Source organism: Engystomops pustulosus, chromosome 2, assembly GCF_040894005.1.
Source record: "Engystomops pustulosus chromosome 2, aEngPut4.maternal, whole genome shotgun sequence".
NCBI lineage: Eukaryota > Metazoa > Chordata > Amphibia > Anura > Leptodactylidae > Engystomops > Engystomops pustulosus.
In genome coordinates, this window is record NC_092412.1 from 210,013,332 (window position 1) to 210,036,029 (window position 22,698).

At 44.9% G+C, this 22,698-nt stretch overlaps 1 protein-coding gene across 1 annotated transcript in view; it reads right to left on the reverse strand.

Annotated features, from left to right (window-relative positions):
* The window catches only part of MAP7D2 (MAP7 domain containing 2), a 79,008-nt gene extending 56,520 nt beyond the window's left edge, over window positions 1–22,488 (reverse strand). The window contains exon 1 of the mRNA XM_072137962.1: window positions 22,255–22,488. Within this exon, the coding sequence (XP_071994063.1) occupies window positions 22,255–22,315 (61 nt within the window). The 5' untranslated portion in view covers window positions 22,316–22,488. The remainder of the gene's footprint in view (window positions 1–22,254) is intronic.
* Window positions 22,489–22,698: the final 210 nt, after the last annotated feature.

Genomic DNA, 22,698 nt, shown 5'->3' on the forward strand with positions numbered 1-22,698 from the left:
CGCCGCGGTCAAGCATGACCGCGGCGTGTAAGGGTGTTCCTGCTGTGGATCGGATCCCCCGTGCCGCTTACCGGGGGATCCGATCCTCTTCCGGGCAGCTCCGAGGACTGGCATGTGCCCCGGAGCTGCCCGGTCTCCATGGCAGCCAGACCCCTTCCGGGTCTGGCTGTAAACTGTCTGAGCATGCGCAAGCTTGCTCAGACAGTTTACACTGCTCTACAATAAAATAGTATTGTAGAGCAGTGTATTGAACTTAAACCAGTGATCAGAGCATCACTGGTTTAAGTTCAAGTATGTATAAGTAAAAAAAAATGCAAAAACAGTTAACACTACACATTATAATAAATAAAAAATAAATACATAAAATATAAGCCCCTAAAATGTCACTTTCCCATAAAAAACTTAATAAAGTATAAAAAACATAAAAACACAAAAAAAACCTGCATATTTGGTATTGCCGCGTCCGTAACAATCTGCATAATAAAACAGAATTGTTACTGGACCCGCACGGTAAACGCCGGAGGAAAAAAACGCAAAAAACGTTCCGAAAAAAGATAATTTTTAATTAATACCCTATAAAAAATGCTCTAAAAAGTGATTTTAAAAATTTTATGCACTCTAAAATAAGCCCACTAAAAAGAACAACTGTTCTCGCAAAAAATAAGCCCCTAACCAGATTTGTCAGCCAAAAAATAAAAAAGTTATGCATATGAAAAGATGGTGATGCTAAAATGAATAAGATTTTCTCCAAATTTGTTTTTATTCAGTACAATTGAATAAAATACACAAAACCCCCACATATTTGGTATCCCTGCGTCCGTAACAATCTGTATAATAAAACAGAATTGTTATTAGATCCGCAAAGTGAACCCCGTAAAAAACAACCTAAAAAAACTCTCTCTGAAAAAGATGATTTTTTATTAATGCCCTTTAAAAATGCTCTAAAAAAAGTGATTTTAAAAAGTTACGCAATCTAAAATAAGACCACTAAAAAGAGCTATCATTCTTGCAAAAAATAAGCCCTTAAACAGATTTGTGAGGTGAAAAATAAAAAAGTTATACATATGAAAGACAGTGATGCTAAAATTAACAACAATTTTGCCAAATTACTTTTTATTCAGTAAAAATGGTAAAAAATTAAAAATATATATAAATGAAGTATTTTCATAATCGTGGCGACCCATAGAATAAAAATAATATACTATTTTTATGGTATGGTTAACGGCCAAATAAAAAACACATAAAAATTTTCCTAAAAATTGATGATTTTCATTTCCTCCACCAACAAAGAGTTAATTAAATCTCACCAATTAAATGTAGATGCCCCAAAATTACATACCAGAAAAGTGCATCTCATGTGGCAAAAGAAATAAGCCCCTATAGGTCCTCATTAAAAAAAAGAAAAAAATTATAGCCTGTACAATGTGACATAGCAAATCTGATTTGGATGGCGCCTCCTTCCCTTCTATGCCCGGCCGTGCGCCCATACAGAAGTTACCACCACATATAGAGTATCCGTGTACTCGGGAGAAATTGGGTATCAAACTTTGTGGAGCCTTTTTTAATTTAATCCATTTTAAATGTTTAATTTTCCACCCAAAATGAGTGTATTGTGAAAAAATATTACAATTTGCAGACTGCACCTCCATTTTGTTTTAACCCCTATAAAACACGTAAAGGGTTAACAAACTTCTTAAAAGTAGTTTTTCATACGTTGAGGGGTGTAGTTTCCACAATGGGGTAATTTACGAGTCTTGCTATTATTTAGGCCTCTCAGTGTCAATTAGAAGTTGATCAGGTCCATCTAAGTACAGGTTTTGGCGATTTTACAAAAAATTTGAAAAATGGCACCCAAATTCTGAGCCTCATAACATTCTAGTAAAATATGTGGAATCTTAAAAAACCATGCCAACATAAAGCAGACATTTGGGAAATGTAAGTTATGAATTTATTTGGGTGCTATGACTTTCTGAATCAAAAGTAGAGAATTTAGAATGTTGAAAATAAAGAATTTTTCAAAATTTTTGCCAAATTTTGTTTTTTTTCATAACTAAACGCAAAAGATTTCATCCAAATTTTTAAACTAATTTGAAGTACAATGTGTCACGAGAAAACAATCTCAAAATCCCCTGGATATCTCACAGCGTTCCCACGCTATAACCACTTATAGTGACACAGGCCAGATTTGAAAAATGGGGCCGCGTCCTTAAGGCCAAAAGATGCTGTGTCCCGTAGGGGTTAATAATAATCTTTATTTACATATAGCACCATCTAAATTCCATAGCGCTTTAAAAATCATAGGGGACATATACAAATATAATAATACATTACAGAGTACAAACTATTATATGCAACAATAGGAGTGAGGGCCCTGCTCGCAAGAGCTTACAGTTTATGAGGATCCAATGTTGTTGGCAAATTATTTTTTTTAAAAAAGCAGGTTCTAAGTTGACCACTGACCAGTGAAAAAAGATGTGTGAAAAAGCATATTGAATGCAATAATAAAACAAAGCATGTGAATTTATGTGGCATGTTGTAGGATTTTTCCACTTACTTTTTGTAGAATAAAGAATCTAAGGACCAGCACTACTCACTGCCTATTGAAAAGAATGGTTCAGCAGGCATCAGTGGAAAGGGGGGGAATCACCGAGGCCAGGAAGAGAAAACCAATCTATATGCACCCTTCAGGCCGCTTTCATTTTTACATTGTGTTTTGTAATTGCAAATGTTAATGAGGTGTTAACATATACATTGAAATTGTGTTAACACATGCATTAGCTGATGTGCTTTGTAAACCCAAATGCTAACAGTAGTATAATTAGGCAAATAGATTATTACAAAATTTAAAGAGATCACAAGATGAAATAGTTAAAAACTTAACATCTAAGGAAATTTTAGCGTAAGATACGTCACTTATCTCCCGGCAATCTTGTCTGTTCCGCTAGAAAACTGCTAGTGTCAATATTATCCGGTTGTGGAATTTTTCTACCTCATAAACAATTGTGCGCTGAAGCATTAGCCGTCACGCTCGAGTGCACCCCTGCGGAGACACTTCATGCCACTTTCTAACATGACAGCCTGGACCACAGGTCACTAATGTTTGCGTGTTGGTAACCTGTATATGGAATGCGCATATATATTGTATATTTCAAAAAACGTTGACCTTTGAGAAAACTTTATTTTACTTAGAATAGTGAATTTGGACTATGATTATATTGTAACTAAACTCTGCGCTCAATATGGAAACCTGTTTATTGGGAGTTGGTTGGGATTAGAAATACAGTAGGTACGGGAAGTATAGAGACCCCTTTAAATTTTTTACTTTGTTTAATAGCAGCAAATTGATAAGATGAAAACATTTCTTCTTTTGCTCAATAAAAGGGTTTTCCCACAAATTCAAGTTGGGCCCTATCCGAAGGATAGTGCCTAACTTACTGATCGGTGGTGGTCTCCGTTAGATCAAGAAAATGAGGGGTCCGAAGGGGTGCCCAGGTACCTCAGTCGGACCCCTTGTCGCTCCGGGCGATGAATGCAGCAGAAGGCCGCGCATGACCGTACTGATCCATTGATCTCTACGGAGGCAACGGAGATCGCCGAGTTCGTATTATCGCATCTGTATTCTCAATGTTGAAGCTTAAGATAATTGTTTAAATTTGTTTTTTTTATGGAGTTTATGTAGGGTAATGATATCACTAAACAAATCTATGTAACTCCAATACATATTTTACATTGTGGCTATTCCCAGTCATGCAGCTATAAAACCCCTACATTATTTAATGTTACACATGTTTGTATATACAGTGTCATAGGTTTTTATGAGCATACAAACTGACCATAGGCACAGAAACACTTAAAAGAAACTCTTACAGATATGACTAGGCGGCCAATCATCATTTACACACAAACATGAATTATTTATATGTGAAGACTCATGTGTCTGTTCTATTATTTTTACATTTCGTAGCCTGTCAATAACACACATGATTTACCACAAAGAATTAGCAATTTTAGAGAATTAGTGGTCAACTAAAGACACTAAGATACTGTACGAATTTGGTGACCTTCATGTACAGAAAAAAATAAAAAAGTAATAAAAAATAAAGGGGGGGCAGAGGTATACTTTGGCTCCACATGACGAGGCACCGCCCATTGGGTAAATGTGTGGGACCCCTTGCCTTTTCTCCAAACTCCTTTGAGACCTCCCTGTAATAGCAAAAGAAAGACAAACAAACATACAAGCAAACAACTTGTCTTGTCATTGCTTACTAGGGTTAAACATCTATGTAGACCTGTGATCACAGCAGCATCAGCAATGACTGAAGTAGTGAGATTCACATAAACCGGAAAATAGTTGGAGGACAACTGGGCTTTAAAGGAAAGGCTACATGTATGCTGCACATGAGCAATGGGAAGCTTTGCATTTCCCCCCATGGATATATGCTTGAATAATCAGGATAAAATTAGAGATGAGCGAGCACTAAAATGCTCGGGTACTCGTTATTCGAGACGAACTTTTCCCGATGCTCGAGTGCTCGTTTCGAGTAACGAGCCCCATTGAAGTCAATGGGAGACTCGAGCATTTTTCAAGGGGACCAAGGCTCTGCACAGGGAAGCTTGGCCAAACACCTGGGAACCTCAGAAAAGGATGGAAACACCACGGAAATGGACAGGAAACAGCAGGGGCAGCATGCATGGATGCCTCTGAGGCTGCTTAAATGCACCATTATGCCAAAATTATGGGCAACAGCATGGCCATGACAGAGTGACAGAATGAAGCTAGATAGCATCTAAAACATCCAATAATTGACCCTGACACTATAGGGGACGGCATGCAGAGGCAGCGGCAGCAGCGGAAGGCTAGAGAGTGGCATGGCGACATACCCTAAATGGACTCAGGCTTCAAACCAATGGGTAGCAGAGAGGAACCAAAGGAGGTGAGCAAGAAGCGCTCAAATAATATCGGTACATGATAAAAGTTTGCCAGTATATTTTGTGGATTACACAGCAGGGTGGCGACAAAGTTAACATGGAAGCCATGAAAACAATCCAAAATTCAGCCTGACACAGCTCGTTTGATAAGGGGACGATGTATGGAGGCAGTGAACTAGTAGTAGATTAAAGGTGCTGCAGTTAAAACTATGTTAGTTATTTCTTGGCATGGAGCTGGCGCTCCGCTGCCAGGCGAGCTTTCGCCAATCCAAGCCCCTGTCTCTAGGCTACTCCCCAAACAGCACTTCTGAGAACCTTTTATATAAGATCAAGTGTAGTAGCGTTCTTATAAGTTTGGGATATGGCAGGTGAGGGGAATGTAAACATCTGCGCAAGAAGCGCTGAAATAATATCCGTAAATGAAAAAAGTTTTCCAGTATATTTTGTGGCTTACACAGCAGGGTGGCGACAAAGTTAACAAGTTTGATGTGGAATGCCCTGCAATAGCTCTTGGGCGGTGTGCCTTTTATCACCTAGGCTCAGCAGTTTGAGCACCGCCTGCTGTCGCTTAGCGACGGCACTGCTGCTGTGCCTAGAGCTACCGACTGATGGCGCCATGCCCACGGATGGTAATTCGGAGGAGGAGGAGGAGGAGGAGGGGTGGGAGGATTTGGAGGTATAGTAGGCCTTTGAGACCTGGACCGAGGTAGGCCCCGCAATCCTCTGCGTCGGCAGTATATGACCAGCCCCAGGGTCAGACTCGGTCCCAGCCTGCACCAAGTTAAGTGTAGTAGCGTTCTTATAAGTTTGGGATATGGCGGGTGAGGGGAATGTAAACAGATGCGCAAGAAGCGCTGAAATAATATCCGTAAATGGTAAAAGTTTGCCAGTATATTTTGTGGATTACACAGCAGGGTGGCGACAAAGTTAACAAGTTTGTTGTGGAAGCCATGAAAACAACCCAAAATTCTGCCCGACACAGCACGTTTGATAAGGCGGGCATGTATGGAGGCAGTGAACTAGTAGTAGATTAAAGGTGCTGCAGTTAAAACTATGTTAGTTGGTTCTTGGCATGGAGCTGGCGCTCCGCTGCCAGGCGAGCTTTCGCCAATCCAAGCCCCTGTCTCTAGGCTACTCCCCAAACAGCACTTCTAAGAACCTTTTGTATAAGATCAAGTGTAGTAGCGTTCTTATAAGTTTGGGATATGGCGGGTGAGGGGAATGTAAACAGATGCGCAAGAAGCGCTGAAATAATATCCGTAAATGGTAAAAGTTTGCCAGTGTATTTTGTGGATAACACAGCAGGGTGGCGACAAAGTTAACAACTTTGATGTGGAATCCATGAAAACAACCCAAATTTCGGCCTGACAAACCTCGTTTGATAAAGGGACGATGTATGGAGGCAGCTATATGGACGACTTTTGGAGGTAGCAATGGAGACAACGTGTGGAGGCTGCTATGGAGACAATTCAATTTGGATAGTGCCTGTATGTGGCAGTCCAAAAAAGTTTTTAAACCAGAGGAGCAGGTAGGTGGCCCTCCAGAAAAATTAAATGCATAAAGTACTATAGGTAGAGCCAGTGGGCCCTGTCAAAAAATAGCCAGTTTCCTCTGCTTTACTGTACAAGGAGGAGAAGAAGGAGGAGAAGAAGAAGGAGGAGAAGAAGAAGGAGGAGAAGAAGAAGGAGGAGAAGAAGAAGGAGGAGAAGAAGAAGGAGGAGAAGAAGAAGGAGGAGAAGAAGAAGGAGGAGAAGAAGAAGGAGGAGAAGAAGAAGGAGGAGAAGAAGAAGGAGGAGAAGAAGAAGGAGGAGAAGAAGAAGGAGGAGAAGAAGAAGGAGGAGAAGAAGAAGGAGGAGAAGAAGGAGGAGAAGAAGGAGGAGAAGAAGGAGGAGGAGAAGGAGGAGGAGAAGGAGAAGGAGAAGGAGAAGGAGGAGATAAATTATTCAGGTTGAGCTTCCTTCACCTGCTGGAGATTGGAAATTAGGAGAAATCCATGCTTTATTCATCTTGATAAGCGTCAGCCTGTCAGTCGACAGGCGTGTACGCTTATCGGTGATGATGCCACCAGCTGCACTGAAAACCCGCTCGGACAAGACGCTAGCGGCAGGGCAGGCAAGAACCTCCAAGGCGTACAGCGCCAGTTCGTGCCACATGTCCAGCTTTGAAACCCAGTAGTTGTAGGGAGCTGTGTGATCATTTAGGACGATGGTATGGTCAGCTACGTACTCCCTCACCATCTTTCTGTAAAGATCAGCCCTACTCTGCCGAGACTGGGGACAGGTGACAGTGTCTTGCTGGGGTGACATAAAGCTGGCAAAAGCCTTGTAAAGCGTACCCTTGCCAGTGCTGGACAAGCTGCCTGCTCGCCTACTCTCCCTCGCTACTTGTCCCGCAGAACTACGCACTCTGCCGCTAGCGCCGTCAGAAGGGAAATACTGTTTCAGCTTGTGCACCAGGGCCTGCTGGTATTCATGCATTCTCACACTCCTTTCCTCTCCAGGGATGAGAGTGGAAAGATTTTGCTTGTACCGTGGGTCCAGGAGAGTGAACACCCAGTAATCGGTGCTGGAATAAATTCTTTGAACGCGAGGGTCACGGGATAGGCAGCCTAGCATGAAATCTGCCATATGCGCCAGAGTACCAACGCGTAAGAATTCGCTCCCCTCACTGGCCTGACTGTCCATTTCCTCCTCCTCCAACTCCTCCAATTCCTCTTCTTCTGCCCATACACGCTCAACAGTGAAGGACTCAACAATGGTCCCCTCTTGTGTCTCGCCAACATTCTCCTCCTCTTCCTCCTCATCCTCCTCCACCTCCTCCGATATGCGCTGAGAAACAGACCTAAGGGTGCTTTGGCTATCAACAAGGGAATATTCTTCCCCCGTCTCTTGTGACGAGCGCAAAGCTTCCGACTTCATGCTGACCAGAGAGTTTTTCAACAGGCCAAGCAGCGGGATGGTGAGGCTGATGATGGCGGCATCGCCACTGACCATCTGTGTTGACTCCTCAAAGTTACTCAGCACCTGACAGATATCAGACATCCACGTCCACTCCTCATTGTAGACTTGAGGAAGCTGACTGACCTGACTACCAGTTCTGGTGGAAGTTGACATCTGGCAGTCTACAATCGCTCGGCGCTGCTGGTAAACTCTGGATAACATGGTCAGTGTTGAATTCCACCTCGTGGGCACGTCGCACAACAGTCGGTGAGCGGGCAGTTGGAGGCGGCGCTGCGCTGCCCTGAGAGTGGCAGCATCTGTGCTGGACTTCCTGAAATGCGCACAGATGCGGCGCACCTTCGTGAGCAAATCAGACAGATTGGGGTATGTCTTGAGGAAACGCTGAACTATCAGATTTAACACATGGGCCAGGCATGGCACATGTGTCAGTCTGCCGAGTTGCAGAGCCGCCACCAGGTTACGGCCGTTGTCTCACACAACCATGCCTGGCTTCAGGTTCAGCGGTGCCAGCCACAGATCAGTCTGCGCCGTGATGCCCTGTAATAGTTCTTGGGCGGTGTGCCTTTTATCGCCTAGGCTCAGCAGTTTGAGCACCGCCTGCTGTCGCTTAGCGACGGCACTGCTGCTGTGCCTAGAGCTACCGACTGATGGCGCCATGCCCACGGATGGTCGTTCGGAGGAGGAGGTGGAGGAGGGGTGGGAGGAGGAGGAGGCATAGTAGGCCTCAAACACCTGGACCGAGGTAGGCCCCGCAATCCTCGGCGTCGGCAGTATATGACCAGCCGCAGGGTCACACTCGGTCCCAGCCTCCACCAAGTTAACCCAATGTGCCGTCAGAGATATATAGTGGCCCTGCCCGGCAGCACTCGTCCACGTGTCCGTGGTCAGGTGGACCTTGTCAGAAACGGCGTTGGTCAGGGCACGGATTATGTTGTCTGACACGTGCTGGTGCAGGGCTGGGACGGCACATCGGGAAAAGTAGTGGCGGCTGGGGACCGAATACCGAGGGGCGGCCGCCGCCATGAGGCTGCGAAAGGCCTCGGTCTCTACTAGCCTATAGGGCAGCATCTCCAGGCTTAGCAATCTGGAGATGTGCACATTAAGGGCTTGGGCGTGCGGGTGGGTTGCACTATATTTGCGTTTCCGCTCCAGCGTCTGGGGTATGGAGAGCTGAACGCTGGTGGATGCTGTGGAGGATCGTGGAGGCGACGATGGGGTTTTTGTGGCAGGGTCCTGGGCAGGGGGCTGACTATCAGCTGACACAGGGGAAGGAGCAGTGGTGTGCACGGCCGGAGGTGAACGCGCTTGTTGCCACTGAGTGGGGTGTTTAGCATTCATATGCCTGCGCATACTGGTGGTAGTTAAGCTAGTAGTGGTGGAACCCCTGCTGATCCTGGTTTGGCAAATGTGGCACACCACAGTCCGTCGGTCATCCGGTGTTTCCTTAAAGAACCTCCAGACTTCTGAAAATCTAGCCCTCGCCGCAGGAGCCCTTGCCACGGGAGCTTCACTAGTTGACACATTTGGCGCTGATGCACCAGCTCTGGCCCTGCCTCTCCGTCTGGCCCCACCACTGCCTCTTCCAACCTGTTCTGGTCGAGGACTCTCCTCCGTCTCAGAAGCACTGTGTTCACCCGGCCTCTCAACCCAGCTTGGGTCTGTCACCTCATCATCCTCCGATCCCTCAGGCCCCTTCTCCACTGGCGTTTTTCACGCGCGAGTTCTGCGCGTGCATTTGACGCTCAGAACTCGCATTGCACTCTGTCCCATTGTATTCAATGGGTCTTTCTCCATTTGCGTGGTTTTCAACGCGCGTGCTTGCGTTCGTTTGCACGCGCGTCAAAATCGCAGCATGCTCTATTTTTGCGAGTCACACGCAATTTTCACGCCCCATTCAAGTCTATGGAGATGCATCAAGAACGCATTGCACTCGCAATCATTGCAAGTGCAATGCGAGTGCAATGCGTTTTAAACGTAAGGGTTGCTAGGTGACCAGAATAACAGTATTTCCCCTGCTCGCGAACGATCATTTAATTAAAAAAACACAATGAAGAACAGTGAAGAATAGAATAAAACCAGTGAACACAGTGAAAACAGTGACCACAGGATCATTTAAGAGAAAAACACAGTGCAGAACACAGTGCAGAATAGATTACAGATGTTCGGCACATCTGCTTACTTGTCGGGAGATACGCGCGGAGCGGTGCGAACAAAATAGCATGTGAAGAACAATATATATGTGTGTAAAGAACACATTGCAGATGTTTCCATACATCTGCAATGTCTTCTTCACACATATATATTGTTCTTCACATGCTATTTTGTTCGCACCGCTCCGCGCGTATCTCCCGACAAGTAAGCAGATGTGCCGAACATCTGTAATCTATTCTGCACTGTGTTCTGCACTGTGTTTTTCTCTTAAATGATCCTGTGGTCACTGTTTTCACTGTGTTCACTGGTTTTATTCTATTCTTCACTGTTCTTCACATCTGCTAACTTGTCGGGAGATAATATACGCGCGCGGAACAGTGAAGAATAGATCGCAGATGTTTGCAACTTATCAGAAGACATTATTTTTCAATTAAATAAAACATTTTATTCCCGAACCTTGGTCCCTTTGAAAAAGTCCCATTGACTTAAAAAAACGCGCGTGAAAGACGCACCGAAAACGCAAAAAAACGCGAACAAAAATGAAACAAAAACGCAGCAAAAACGTCAGTTTTTCACGCATTGCACCCTGACGTGAAACGCAACGCTAGTGTGCAAGAGGCCTCAGTCTGCTCCCCCCTCGGACTTCCTGCCCTGACAACAACTTCCCCACTGTCTGACAACCGTGTCTCCTCATCGTCGGACACCTCTTTACACACTTCCACTACGTCAACAAGGTCATCATCACCCACAGACTGCGACTGGTGGAAAACCTGGGCATCGGAAAATTGCTCATCAGCAACCGGACAAGTGGTTTGTGACTGTGGGAATGGTCCAGAAAACAGTTCCTCAGAGTATGCCGGTTCAAATGGCAAATTTTGCTGGGAGGGGGCAGACTGGGGGGGAGGAGGCTGAGGTGCAGGAGCTGGAGGAGTGCCGATTTCGGTGACATGGGTGGACTGCGTGGAAGACTGACTGGTGGACAAATTGCTCGAAGCATTGTCGGCAATCCACGACATCACCTGTTCGCACTGTTCTGGCCTCAACAGTGCTCTACCACGATTCCCAGTAACTTCAGACATGAACCTAGGGAGTGTAGCTCTGCGGCGTTCCCCTGCTCCCTCATAAGCAGGTGGTGTCTCACCCCGCCCAGGACCACGGCCTCTGACCCCTGCAGTAGTTGGACGCCCACGTCCCCGCCCTCGTCCTCTACCCCTAGCCCTCGGGTTAAACATTTTGAAAATGAGAGTTATAACTTGAATTTTTTTTTTAACTTTTTTTTTTTTTTTTTGTTTTTTTTTGTGTTTTTTAGTTTTTAAAACCAAACGATGCTATCCTATTGCTATGGCTATTTTATAGCCAAGTATGAAAGCACACTGCTATGCCAGATGAGATGACGCTGAGTTATGAAAAAAATAAACGTAAAATAAAAAAGGAAATGGCAGACTGTGCCTAATTGAAATCCAACCCCGGGCCCTAATAAATTTTCCCACTTCGGTCTTTGCGATGGATATGTGCGTCACTAAAACACAGTGGTCGCAAGTCTGACTCCAAATTGCTCACAATTTACTAGTAGATGCACTGCAACAACTACAGCCACCAGCAGATCAACCAGAAATCAAATATATATAACGCTACTGTAGGCGTAATTAAGCCGTTTGTATTCTCCTATGGCTATTTTCTAGCCAAGTATTACAGTACACTACTATGCAAGATGAGATGACGCTGAGTTATTAAAACAATAAACGTAAAATAAAAAGAAACTGGCAGACTGTGCCTAATTCTACTCAAACCCCTAATAAATTTTCCCACTTTGGTGTTTGAGGTGGATATGTGTGTCACTAAGAGCTAAACACAACGGTAGCAAGTCCCCCTGCTAATTCCTCACAATATGGTACTAGCTGCAAATAAAAAAAAAAAAAATTATAACGTTATTGTAGCCCTAAGAAGGGCTGTTGGGTTCTTTTAGAATCACTCCTGCCTAACAGTAAGCTAATAGAACACCCTAACGCTTTCCCTGACCAGCAGCAGCTCTCTCCCTAGCGGCATCCAGACACAGAATGATCTGAGCAGCGCGGGCAGCGGCTAGTCTATCCCAGGGTCACCTGATCTGGCCAGCCAACCACTGCTATCGACGTGTAAGGGTACCACGTCATGCTGGGTGGAGTGCAGAGTCTCCTGGCTTGTGATTGGCTCTGTTTCTGGCCGCCAAAAAGCAAAACGGCGGGAGCTGCCATTTTCTCGAGCGGGCGAAATACTCGTCCGAGCAACGAGCAGTTACGAGTACACTAATGCTCGATCGAGCATCAAGCTCGGACGAGTATGTTCGCTCATCTCTAGATAAAATAAAATAAGCTGAAGTGAAAATTTTGTTGACGTGTACAATATGCATTTGGCATTTACAGTATATCAGGAGCACTTCCTGAAGTACAGGTGCATTTCCTCGAAAACGTATTAGTCTTAGACTACCCGCCCTTGCAGTTTCATGGGTTGCAAACAATTGTCCAGTGGACCGTTGTTTTCAGCCATTGCCACCATATGGGCAAGAACCGGACCTGCTCTACGTTTTGCGGCCAGAAGTCGGTTAATGGAATCCACGACCTTGTGCATTTGTCCATACAAGTGAATGGGGAGCGCTGATGGGGCACTCAACTTTATGCTCCAAAAATCTTGAAAAAGAAAGTTAAAGTGACCTTACTTTTTAAAAGTATACATTCTTAATCTGAAAAGATCATGCAATCAGTTCTCAAATGTGAAATTGTCAAACTTAAAAAAGGCTTTAATAATAATACAAATGAGCTCCAGGCTCCATTAACAGCATTGGAGCCCGGAGCCCCTTTAGGCTTATTTACATAATTTTAAAGCCTTTTTTGTAAAAACAAGTAAACTAGAAGCTAAAAGATGAGTAGATCCGCCAGATGGAGCGCACGCCTGCATGTAAAAGTGGTTGGTTTACAATCTTTAAATCTGGTGGTAAATTTCCTCTTAAAGCAAATTTACCAACAAAATCAAGCATGATAAACCAGGGGCACTTACTCATAGATCCAGGCAAAGTGACTATGGTAATCCTCTTATATTTGTTATCCATGGCCTACTTTCTTTTTGCTGTTGAGCCTGAAGGTTTCTGGTGGCGTTACTGGAGCCCCTCCATGCTGTAGCTTACACTGTGCAGAGAGCACTTCCCCCTCCCACAGCCTCCTGATATTTTATCTGCAGCAGAGATATTACATCATGCAAGAGAGGGGGGGGGGTGCTTTGAAAAAGGGATGACAGTGTAACAGCCTGTGAATCTGCAGGACAGAGGAGTCCTGGTAAAACCTCCCAGAGCCTTTATGGCTCATTAACATTATTTATAAAAGTATATAAAAAGTGGAACCGGGCACCGTGACTGTGGTTAAGTGTCCCATTCTTGATTTTGATAGTAGATTTCCTTTAATCCCACGCTAGTTAATTATTTGTAACATTTCGGTCACATCTCAGGACAAAAGCATCAAACCTGTAGAGCAGTGGTTCTCAACCTGTGGGTTGGGACCCCAGCGGGGGTCGAACGACCAAAACCGGGGGTCGCCTAAAGCCATCGGAGCCGAAATTTTACTTTGTTTTTACTGCGAGTTGCATGGTTTGGGGTCACCACAGCATGAGGAACTGTATTGCGGGGTCACAGCATTAGAAAGGTTGAGAACCACTGCTGTAGAGGGATCATGTTTTTCAACCAGAAACATTTAATAATGTACTACAATTGAAGAAAAATGCCAAATTTTCCCCATAAATTTTGATTATTGTGAGACTGCACTTTATCAGACAGTTCAATGATCAGACTAATAACCGCGCACCAGACAATCAATTGGAGGAATTAATCCTTCACTTCAGGTTTACTGATCTTGTCTGTAGATTGCAGGCATTTTCCTCCATAATTACAGCAGTAGAGACATCCTCAGGCAGACATCCATTATTTCCTATACACAATGTGTATCCAGCAATTTATCCTTCAGTTGTCAGCAAGGATTTACCTCATATTAAAATGGATGCATCTACAGCAGCAATGCAGGTACCTGCTAACTGTAATCCTAAAGCAAAGAATTAAAAAAAAAAAAAATGTAAAAAATTTAAATTTAAATGTGGGTTGTCATTGGTTAAATGCTTATGCCTCTGAAAGTTCTTCTTTCAGACCCTTACCTCTATACTGAGCAGAGCATAAGCAATGAGAGTAATAGGCAGCTGTCAAACACCCCTGGCAGCAGCTTATCACTCTTAAAGGGATAGACTAGCAACACTAAAGCTACTTTAAAGGTCATCTACCACCAGGATGAAGGACTGTATGCAAATGAGCCGGAGGGGCTCCAGGCTCCCTTAACACCTATGGACCCTTAGGGTCATTTGCATACAGTCCTTCATCCTGGTGGTAGATGTCCTTTAATTTCAGACTATGCTTGATTTTAATCTACCATCAAATTCAAGCATGGATAAACCAGGGACTTTCATAGAGCCAAGCACCGTGACTATGGTTATCTTCTTAGATTTGTTATCCATGGCCTCCTTCCTTCTAAAATCAACCTTTATAATTATGCTAATGATACACAGGCTGTTACAATGAGCAGAGCAGGTCTCCCCTCCCCCTGCTCTTCTGGCTGCTGCTAGATTACACAGGAAGAGGGAGGAGGGAGAGAACCGGTGGTTGGGCGAGACATGTTCTGCTCATTGTAACAGATGGTGAATCTGCTGCACTCTGGGGCTTTGGTAAAATGAGTATAATACTAAAAGTAGATTTTAGAAGGAAGAAGGTCATGGATAACAAATATAAGAAAAATATCACAGGGACAGTGCTTGGATCTATGAGTAACTGCCCCTGGTTTTGTTGGTAGATTTCCTTTAAAATAACTAATGCCCCTCTATTCAGCGCCAGGCACGGCTTCTAGCAGCTCATGTGTCATGAGAATTGAAGACAGGCCACTGCTGCAGCCATATTGATAACCTCTAGGCACACAGCAGGTCACTACTGTTAACAGGGATTGGATTAAGACTGCCACTGGGGCAGGGCTGTATGAATAGTATAGCCCCTATAAGTCTGGATGTCACTTCCTACATGTGGTAATAGAATAGGACATCTTGGAGAATGGAGGATGTGTCCCTTCTTGCTGTTTTCAATCTGCACTTTCAGGACAGGTGTGTTGAAAGCAGCAACAGATGTACGAAGATTTCATGGTCCTCAGTATAAAATGTGATGGTGGCTAACAATGCAGTGCTCAGCCGCTTCTAATGTACTTGATGTCTCAGAATAACATGGCTATTCTCTTATAGTTCCTCTAATCATTCTTGTTCTGCAACTCTTTGTTTATTGCTCTAGTTCTCATTTTAATATTGTCTTTAGGGTTGCTTGACTTGTATTTAGCCACCTCCTTATTTTATATGTGTGTTTCAGTCTTTAGCAAGGCTTCTACTGCTAAGTACTTATTATTTCATTTGCTCTTGGGTTTGTGTTTGATCTCTGTCCTGGAGTCCCTGTACCATAACAGCTGTCACTTCTAGTGTGACCAAACTGGATTCTTTGATGAAAGTTATTGGTGTATGGCAAATGTGCTTCAAGAAAAACAAGGTCATATAATATGGGTATTTTGCGTGTTAGAGAAATGTATACACTTAAAGGGAACCAGTTGCCATAAAAATGCAGTCCTAGGTATGTTATAGAGCAGCAGTAGCTGAGCAGATTATGCATAGTGTAATATTTGCAGGCATCCTGTTATAGAGCAGGGTATGCAGCATGTTATAAGGCAGCATAAGATGATAAAATAGTACAACTTGTTTTATCTGCGTTCAAACGTTCAGTTTTTTTTAGATGCAGTTTTTGATGACCAAACCAGGAGTTAAAAAAAGAGGAGAAGCAGCTTCTCTCAATATGTTCTCCCCTATTATAATCCAAATCTGCTTTTGGCTTCAAAAATTGCATCTGAAAAACTAAACTTGTGAACGCAACCTCAGGCAGAACATTGTAGAGCAGGAGCCTGATACCTGTATTTGACCCTACCGCAGCTTGACCTACAATTACATCATAGCGATCTTCCTGGGCTCAAACGTGGAGCCCGTGTGATTTCTGTTGGAGCTCGGCTGTCTGTGAAAGATGTACACCCGCAGTAACAGCTATAATCGTGGTGACTGCAACATCAGCACCAATCAAAGGTGTTAGCCCTTTAAATGCAACCGGCATTGGCAGCGCCAACTTGGCTGTGATCGTCATGTGCCGTCATAGCTTTGTAATTTCTGGAGGTCGGCGGCACAGCTGTATTGCAGTATGTAGTAGGAACAATCAGACCCCCTATAGTTAAAGTACCCCAGGAAGTCTAAACAAAAAAGTAACTAACAATTTTTGTAGATAATAAAAAGTTCAAATCACACCACTTTATCTAAAACTAATATTAAAACAATAAAAAAAAAAGTCATAAAACACGTTTGGTGTCACCGCTTCCCAATCAATATAGAAAAACGTTATTCAAGTCAGTGAACCCCCGTTCGTCCAATTCACTGCATTTTAAATCCCCCCCTCCCCTTTTCCAAATAACGATATAGAACAGCTAAAAAGGACATAGACGGGAGGGGTTGATAAAGAATTATATACAGTTTGCACAAAAAAATTGATAATTCAAGTAAAACCTGACATTTTCTATGTGGTTTCCTACACTAGACTTTCCCCCACTGGGTCTTCGTTACAGAATGAGTCTAGTATAGGTAATGGTGCATCTTGTCTAATATCTACACAAAACTGGTTTCATGAATTGCAAAGACATTTATTGATAGAAGCGACGAAATCCACGGCCTTGGTCTGTCACTAGGATCTACATCACACACACACACACACACTACATAATACTAAGTATTTTTCTATAATGGCAACTTTTTATAATATGCAAATAAAAAGATGCAATTACTCAACAAAGTAATAAAATAACAGCACAAAAGCAATGTGTAGAACATCTAATCCCTCCGGGTGAATGATGAAATAATATATACTGTATATACTGGCGTATAAGACTACTTTTTAACCCCTTAAAATAATGGCTACAGTGGGGGGTCGTCTTATACGCCGGATATACGGGGGCCGCACTGTGTGAGGTGTTTTTTTTCCCCGTCAGCGCGCAGAGAGCCGCTTCCTGGGACCGCCGCATGCGCGGCAGTCCGCCTCTCACAGTCATTAGAAGAGGCTTAGTACACGCTGACGGGGCGGCGCGCTGTATGCTAATGCAGCCGCCCTGTCACAGCGGTCGGCGTCACAGAGCTGGGGGTCACAGGCGGCACTTACAGAAGCATGTCGGATCTTCATTAATATCGCAGCTTACAGTTATGATCACCAGGCACTTGCTCTCTTGTTTGTTTTGCAAAGTTTTAAGCAGACTTTTTTTCATTTGGGAGAGGGGTAGTCTTATACAGTGAGTATATACCAAATTCTATATTTTTAGGGCAGAAGTTGGGGGTCGTCTTATACGCCCAGTCGTCTTATACGCCGGCATATACGGTACATTTATTTTAATTATAAAAATAGTAGAAAAAAACCCAGAAGTGACCATTTAGGAAAAACAGAAGATGCAATTAAACCATGAAGTCAATGAGCTTTCAGGATTATTAAACATCGAGCTTTTCAGGGCAATGTAATATGGCTAATGTGTTCATATAGACTAAAAGGTCCATAAATGGTGCGGGGAAGTCTGCAAACTCTGGATAGGAGAATGTACCACCCTGCCCCCGCTCCAGACAAAAACTGAATGTGTGAATTCATACTAATAGAAGATAAACTAGTAAGGTCTCCATAAAGCGCATCTCGGTATCATCTGTCAATAGGGCAAATTAAAATGGGTTTAATATTAAAAAAAAAATTATTTGTGTTTACCATCATCATTCATGCAAAGGGAAGGCTGAGGGAACTAAATGGGTATATCCTGGCCAAGTTAAATATTGAGAATCAGGGAGCAAAAAAATTCAGCTCTGTAAAGTAAACAGTGTAAAGCTTGGGAAGGAAGGTGCGCTCAAGACCTACTGTACAGACACAACTAGGCGTTTGTTTTCTACAGTAGTGGATATATCCCAAGAATCCATCCACCATGAACCTTCTAATATTCCCACTCTGGTGGGATATAATAATCACATTACCAATCTTAGTCAACTCAGCCTGCAATAAGCCTTAACAACTTTCTGCATCTCCCTATAAGGCATCTATACCCAAGGATAATATGGCTTTCTGAATAATGCCAACAAGTGGGGTAGCTTCACAGGCTGTTATACTGTCTTCCCCTCCCCAATGATCCTGCTCAGCACTTCACCCCTCCCTCATATAATCTCACTGCAATGGAGGACGTTTCAGCACAGGGGGGGCTTTGGTAACAGAACCTAGAGTCACCCTCCTCCCTTCAGGCCATGCCGGAGGAATAGTTCAATGAATCAGATGTGACTGGAGTGTTTGTTTAAGCTAACACATAGGGGAAAAAGGTAGCTTCAATCTAAGCAAGATGGGAATCTAAATCCTGAACAAAATATGAAGTATGTGATACATCTATTACATACATGCACCCATCTTTTCTAGTGCACCTTTCTGGCCATAGAAAGAATAAAACATCCACCATGAAGTGATAGAAGTAGTTGTGCATCTGCTATAAATTCCATCAGATCCCCCACCCACCTACCTATAAATATTATATAGGGCTTGTAGTGTTCACATTAATCCTCTGTACAGTCATGAAATGCCTTTGATATGTAAAGCAATGAGACTACAATGACCACAATGTAAGCAGAGGTGAGAATTTATACTTATAAAACCATTCCCAGACAGGAGGAGCCTCAACACTCACATCACTGCCATAGAAATACACAATCCATAGAGTAATCACTCATGTAAGGGTCATTTTAGGGATCTGTATGGCAAGAGTCATCAATACACTTCCCATGCAATTCCAAAGGGTCCACCGTGTACCTTCATGTACTACCGAGCTTTACATGGAGGCCAATGCATGGAGAGGAGAGTGACACAGGCACACACAGGCTGCAGCTGCTCCTCCGAGGGACTCAGCCATGATACTAGCAGGGAGGCAGGTTATGTGACTGAAAACTTTTATAAACCACTGAAATGATTCAGAATGCTGACAAAGGCTTTTTTAAAATCATCATAGCACAGGCTATTGGAACCTGTCACCAGCTAAAAATCACATTGCTGGTGACAAGTTTACTTAAAGATAGCAAAAAAAACAGAGAGGCTCCCTGAGCAACCATAGCTGATCAACTGGCACTAATAATGAGAAACTAGGCAGTAAAGAGTGGTGATAGTTAATGGCTGGATTTCATTGGCCGTAAGCTGCGCTGGGGTGGTACTCCAAGCATCAAAGTTATTTATGATGCAAGGAGTCCCTGCTTCCTTACAAACTGTTACAGAACAGCACTTTATTACACAGGGACTCCTTGCTTCATATAGAACTATGCTTAGAGTCCCGTCTCCAGTACGGTGTTCAGTCCATGAATGGTCTTTGATTTATGGACACGGTCATGGCCCTTGACCTAATGCTCCAGTATGTCAACTAATGCAGCAGATTTGAGTTTTGCAATGAGGTGGAGTAAGGTGCTGTGGTTAAGCATAATGTAAAAGCCTACACATATAGACGGGTTTTTGTGGTGGGTAATTCTGCAGCTGACAAACCACTGACCAGGGTGTCCAGAGGAAAAACAATAAGAAGTCCCCTATAGACGTTGTCCACAATAGTTATCAATATCCCAGGCAGAACATACACATACAGCACATTACTACAGACACACAGAGCTTTACATACATACACACTATAAAAATAGCCATGGAGTAATTAAAACTACCAGCAGGGACAGGTTTAGCCAGTTATACAGATATGACTGTGGTTTTGGAGTACAGCTATGGTATGGAGGACTAGTATTAGATACATGAAGGTGATCATTCTGGATGAGATGACCTTCGTATGTTCATACCTGCCTCCAGGGCTCTTCAGGGGTTTGTCACAGATTCCATCATAAACCATGAGAAAAGAGCCCAAAATCCTGCACCATTAGGTTTCTTTATTATAGCTGTACTGTGACATCACTGCGTGCGCCACCCTGTACTATGACATCACTGTGGTGATTACCACTATATAAGCCTAATAAAATTTGCTGCAGAGCATTTGATGTAGTGGGGGCCTATGTTTAGCTATAGGGCCCTGTGAAAGTTACGCCCCTGATCAATAGGGTCTACTGATGACTGCTGGTGTCCTTCCTTTTATGGATCTGACATTGTTGGTGTTATTGTTTTCTATTCCTATTACAAAACAGGCGGAAAAAGCTGCTTGTATGTGAACTTAGCCTTAGGCTTAGTTTGACAAAAACATGCAAAAAATGGTGTTTGCAAGTGATTTTTGTTTCATGTGTGTTCAGTTTTTATGTCCATAGAGGACTCCAATTTTGTGCCTTCCACCACTAAAATAGCGAACCTACAGTCTTCTCCAGACACTGGGGGTCCACGTGGAAAATCAGTTCTTTGAAGTGCAACATGGGGGTAATTTGGCCCTTCTGAGGCCCCAAACAAGCTTACGTCTTTGGGCCCTCCTAATCCACAGTCTGCTCTGCTGTAGCTTTAACTGTATTGGCTTCCTGTGGATGGAATTAGGTTGGCATCACTTTCTTCACATGTGCTGCCCCAGTATCCCCACAATAAGGGTAAATCCACACCTGTGTCCACGTCCTGGCCATTGTAATAAAGAGTTCATCTCGTACTGTAACTTATGTTCTGGAGAAAGCTGGATGACAAATAACCAGGTGACAAGTCATGTGGCAGTGATAAGGGTGACAACAGAAAGGGCGCTGAGAATTATAATACACCACACACTGGTAGCATAGTAAAAGCCGGCATTAAAACACTTCAAGGGGGCTGTAAGGGATGGTCACTCCACCCTCTGCTGTACCTAACTTAATAGAATACTTTCTACTATGCCAACACAATCAGCTCTGCTACATGAAATACTACAGACAGGAACGCTGCGGACTACCTGGACTCTCCACCTCCATTGTACTTTGGCCACATGCGCACACACTGCCAGCCTTTACATGGTTGCCCCCCTCCAGTGGGGTTTTCCTGCTGTTCACAGGTGGCTGCCCCCATGTCCTTCCTCACCTGTACACTATATGAAGCCCCAGCCTGGTGTGTGTATCTCAGCCCCCTACATAATCTCTGCAGGGTGTATCCAAGCAGGCGGACCACAACAGATTCCCAGAGTGCATGCCATTCCCAGCAGAGGGTGCCCCAGCCGGCGCGCCCCCAATACATTCCCAGCAGTGGGTGCCCCAGCCGGCGCACCCCCCAATACATTCCCAGCAGTGGGTGCCCCAGCCGGCGCGCCCCCAATACATTCCCAGCAGTGGGTGCCCCAGCCGGCGCACCCCCCAATACATTCCCAGCAGTGGGTGCCCCAGCCGGCGCACCCCCCAATACATTCCCAGCAGTGGGTGCCCCAGCCGGCGCACCCCCCAATACATTCCCAGCAGTGGGTGCCCCAGCCGGCGCACCCCCCAATACATTCCCAGCAGTGGGTGCCCCAGCCGGCGCACCCCCCCCAATACATTCCCAGCAGAGGGTGTCCCAGCCGGCGCACCCCCAATACATTCCCAGCAGAGGGTGTCCCAGCCGGCGCACCCCCAATACATTCCCAGCAGAGGGTGTCCCAGCCGGCGCACCCCCAATACATTCCCAGCAGAGGGTGTCCCAGCCGGCGCACCCCCAATACATTCCCAGCAGAGGGTGTCCCAGCCGGCGCACCCCCAATACATTCCCAGCAGAGGGTGTCCCAGCCGGCGCACCCCCAATACATTCCCAGCAGAGGGTGTCCCAGCCGGTGCACCCCCAATACATTCCCAGCAGAGGGTGTCCCAGCCGGTGCACCCCCAATACATTCCCAGCAGAGGGTGCCCCAGCCGGCGCGCCCCCAATACATTCCCAGCAGAGGGTGTCCCAGCCGGCGCACCCCAATACATTCCCAGCAGAGGGTGTCCCAGCCGGTGCACCCCCAATACATTCCCAGCAGAGGGTGTCCCAGCCGGTGCACCCCCAATACATTCCCAGCAGAGGGTGTCCCAGCCGGTGCACCCCAATACATTCCCAGCAGAGCGTGTCCCAGCCGGTGCACCCCTTTAGATTTCCTGCTATTCTCCATGTCGCTCCCATCCATATGTCGCGGCCAGCGCTCACCTGCAGCCAGTGTGCCGCCCCTGGGGCTCTGCGGAGACGTCTTGTCGGCGCCCTCGGCCATGTTCCCGGTGTGAGGTGGCGCTGGGTGTCGGTGCGGAGCCCGCAGTGATGTGAGGTGCACGGCACCTATGTGTCAGTCAGGAGGCAGCGCAGAGCGGGCGGGTGTGCGGGAGGAGGAGGCGCAGTGCGGGGCTGGGCGGGCGGCTGCTGCTGCCTCTGGCTGCTCATTAATCCGGTTTACCTCTCATTAATGCACTGGAGCAGCCGGGGAGGAGGCGGGGGATTATCTGCTCCCGCATCATTACACGGCTGCCATGTCTGCTCTTACTACACAGAGGATTTCCTCCATAATAATCAGTCTGCCTAGCAGTGCATCCACCTTGTATTGTATCATATACTGACATCAATGTGCTCAGCTTCCAAGGGAATCTATCAGCAGAACAA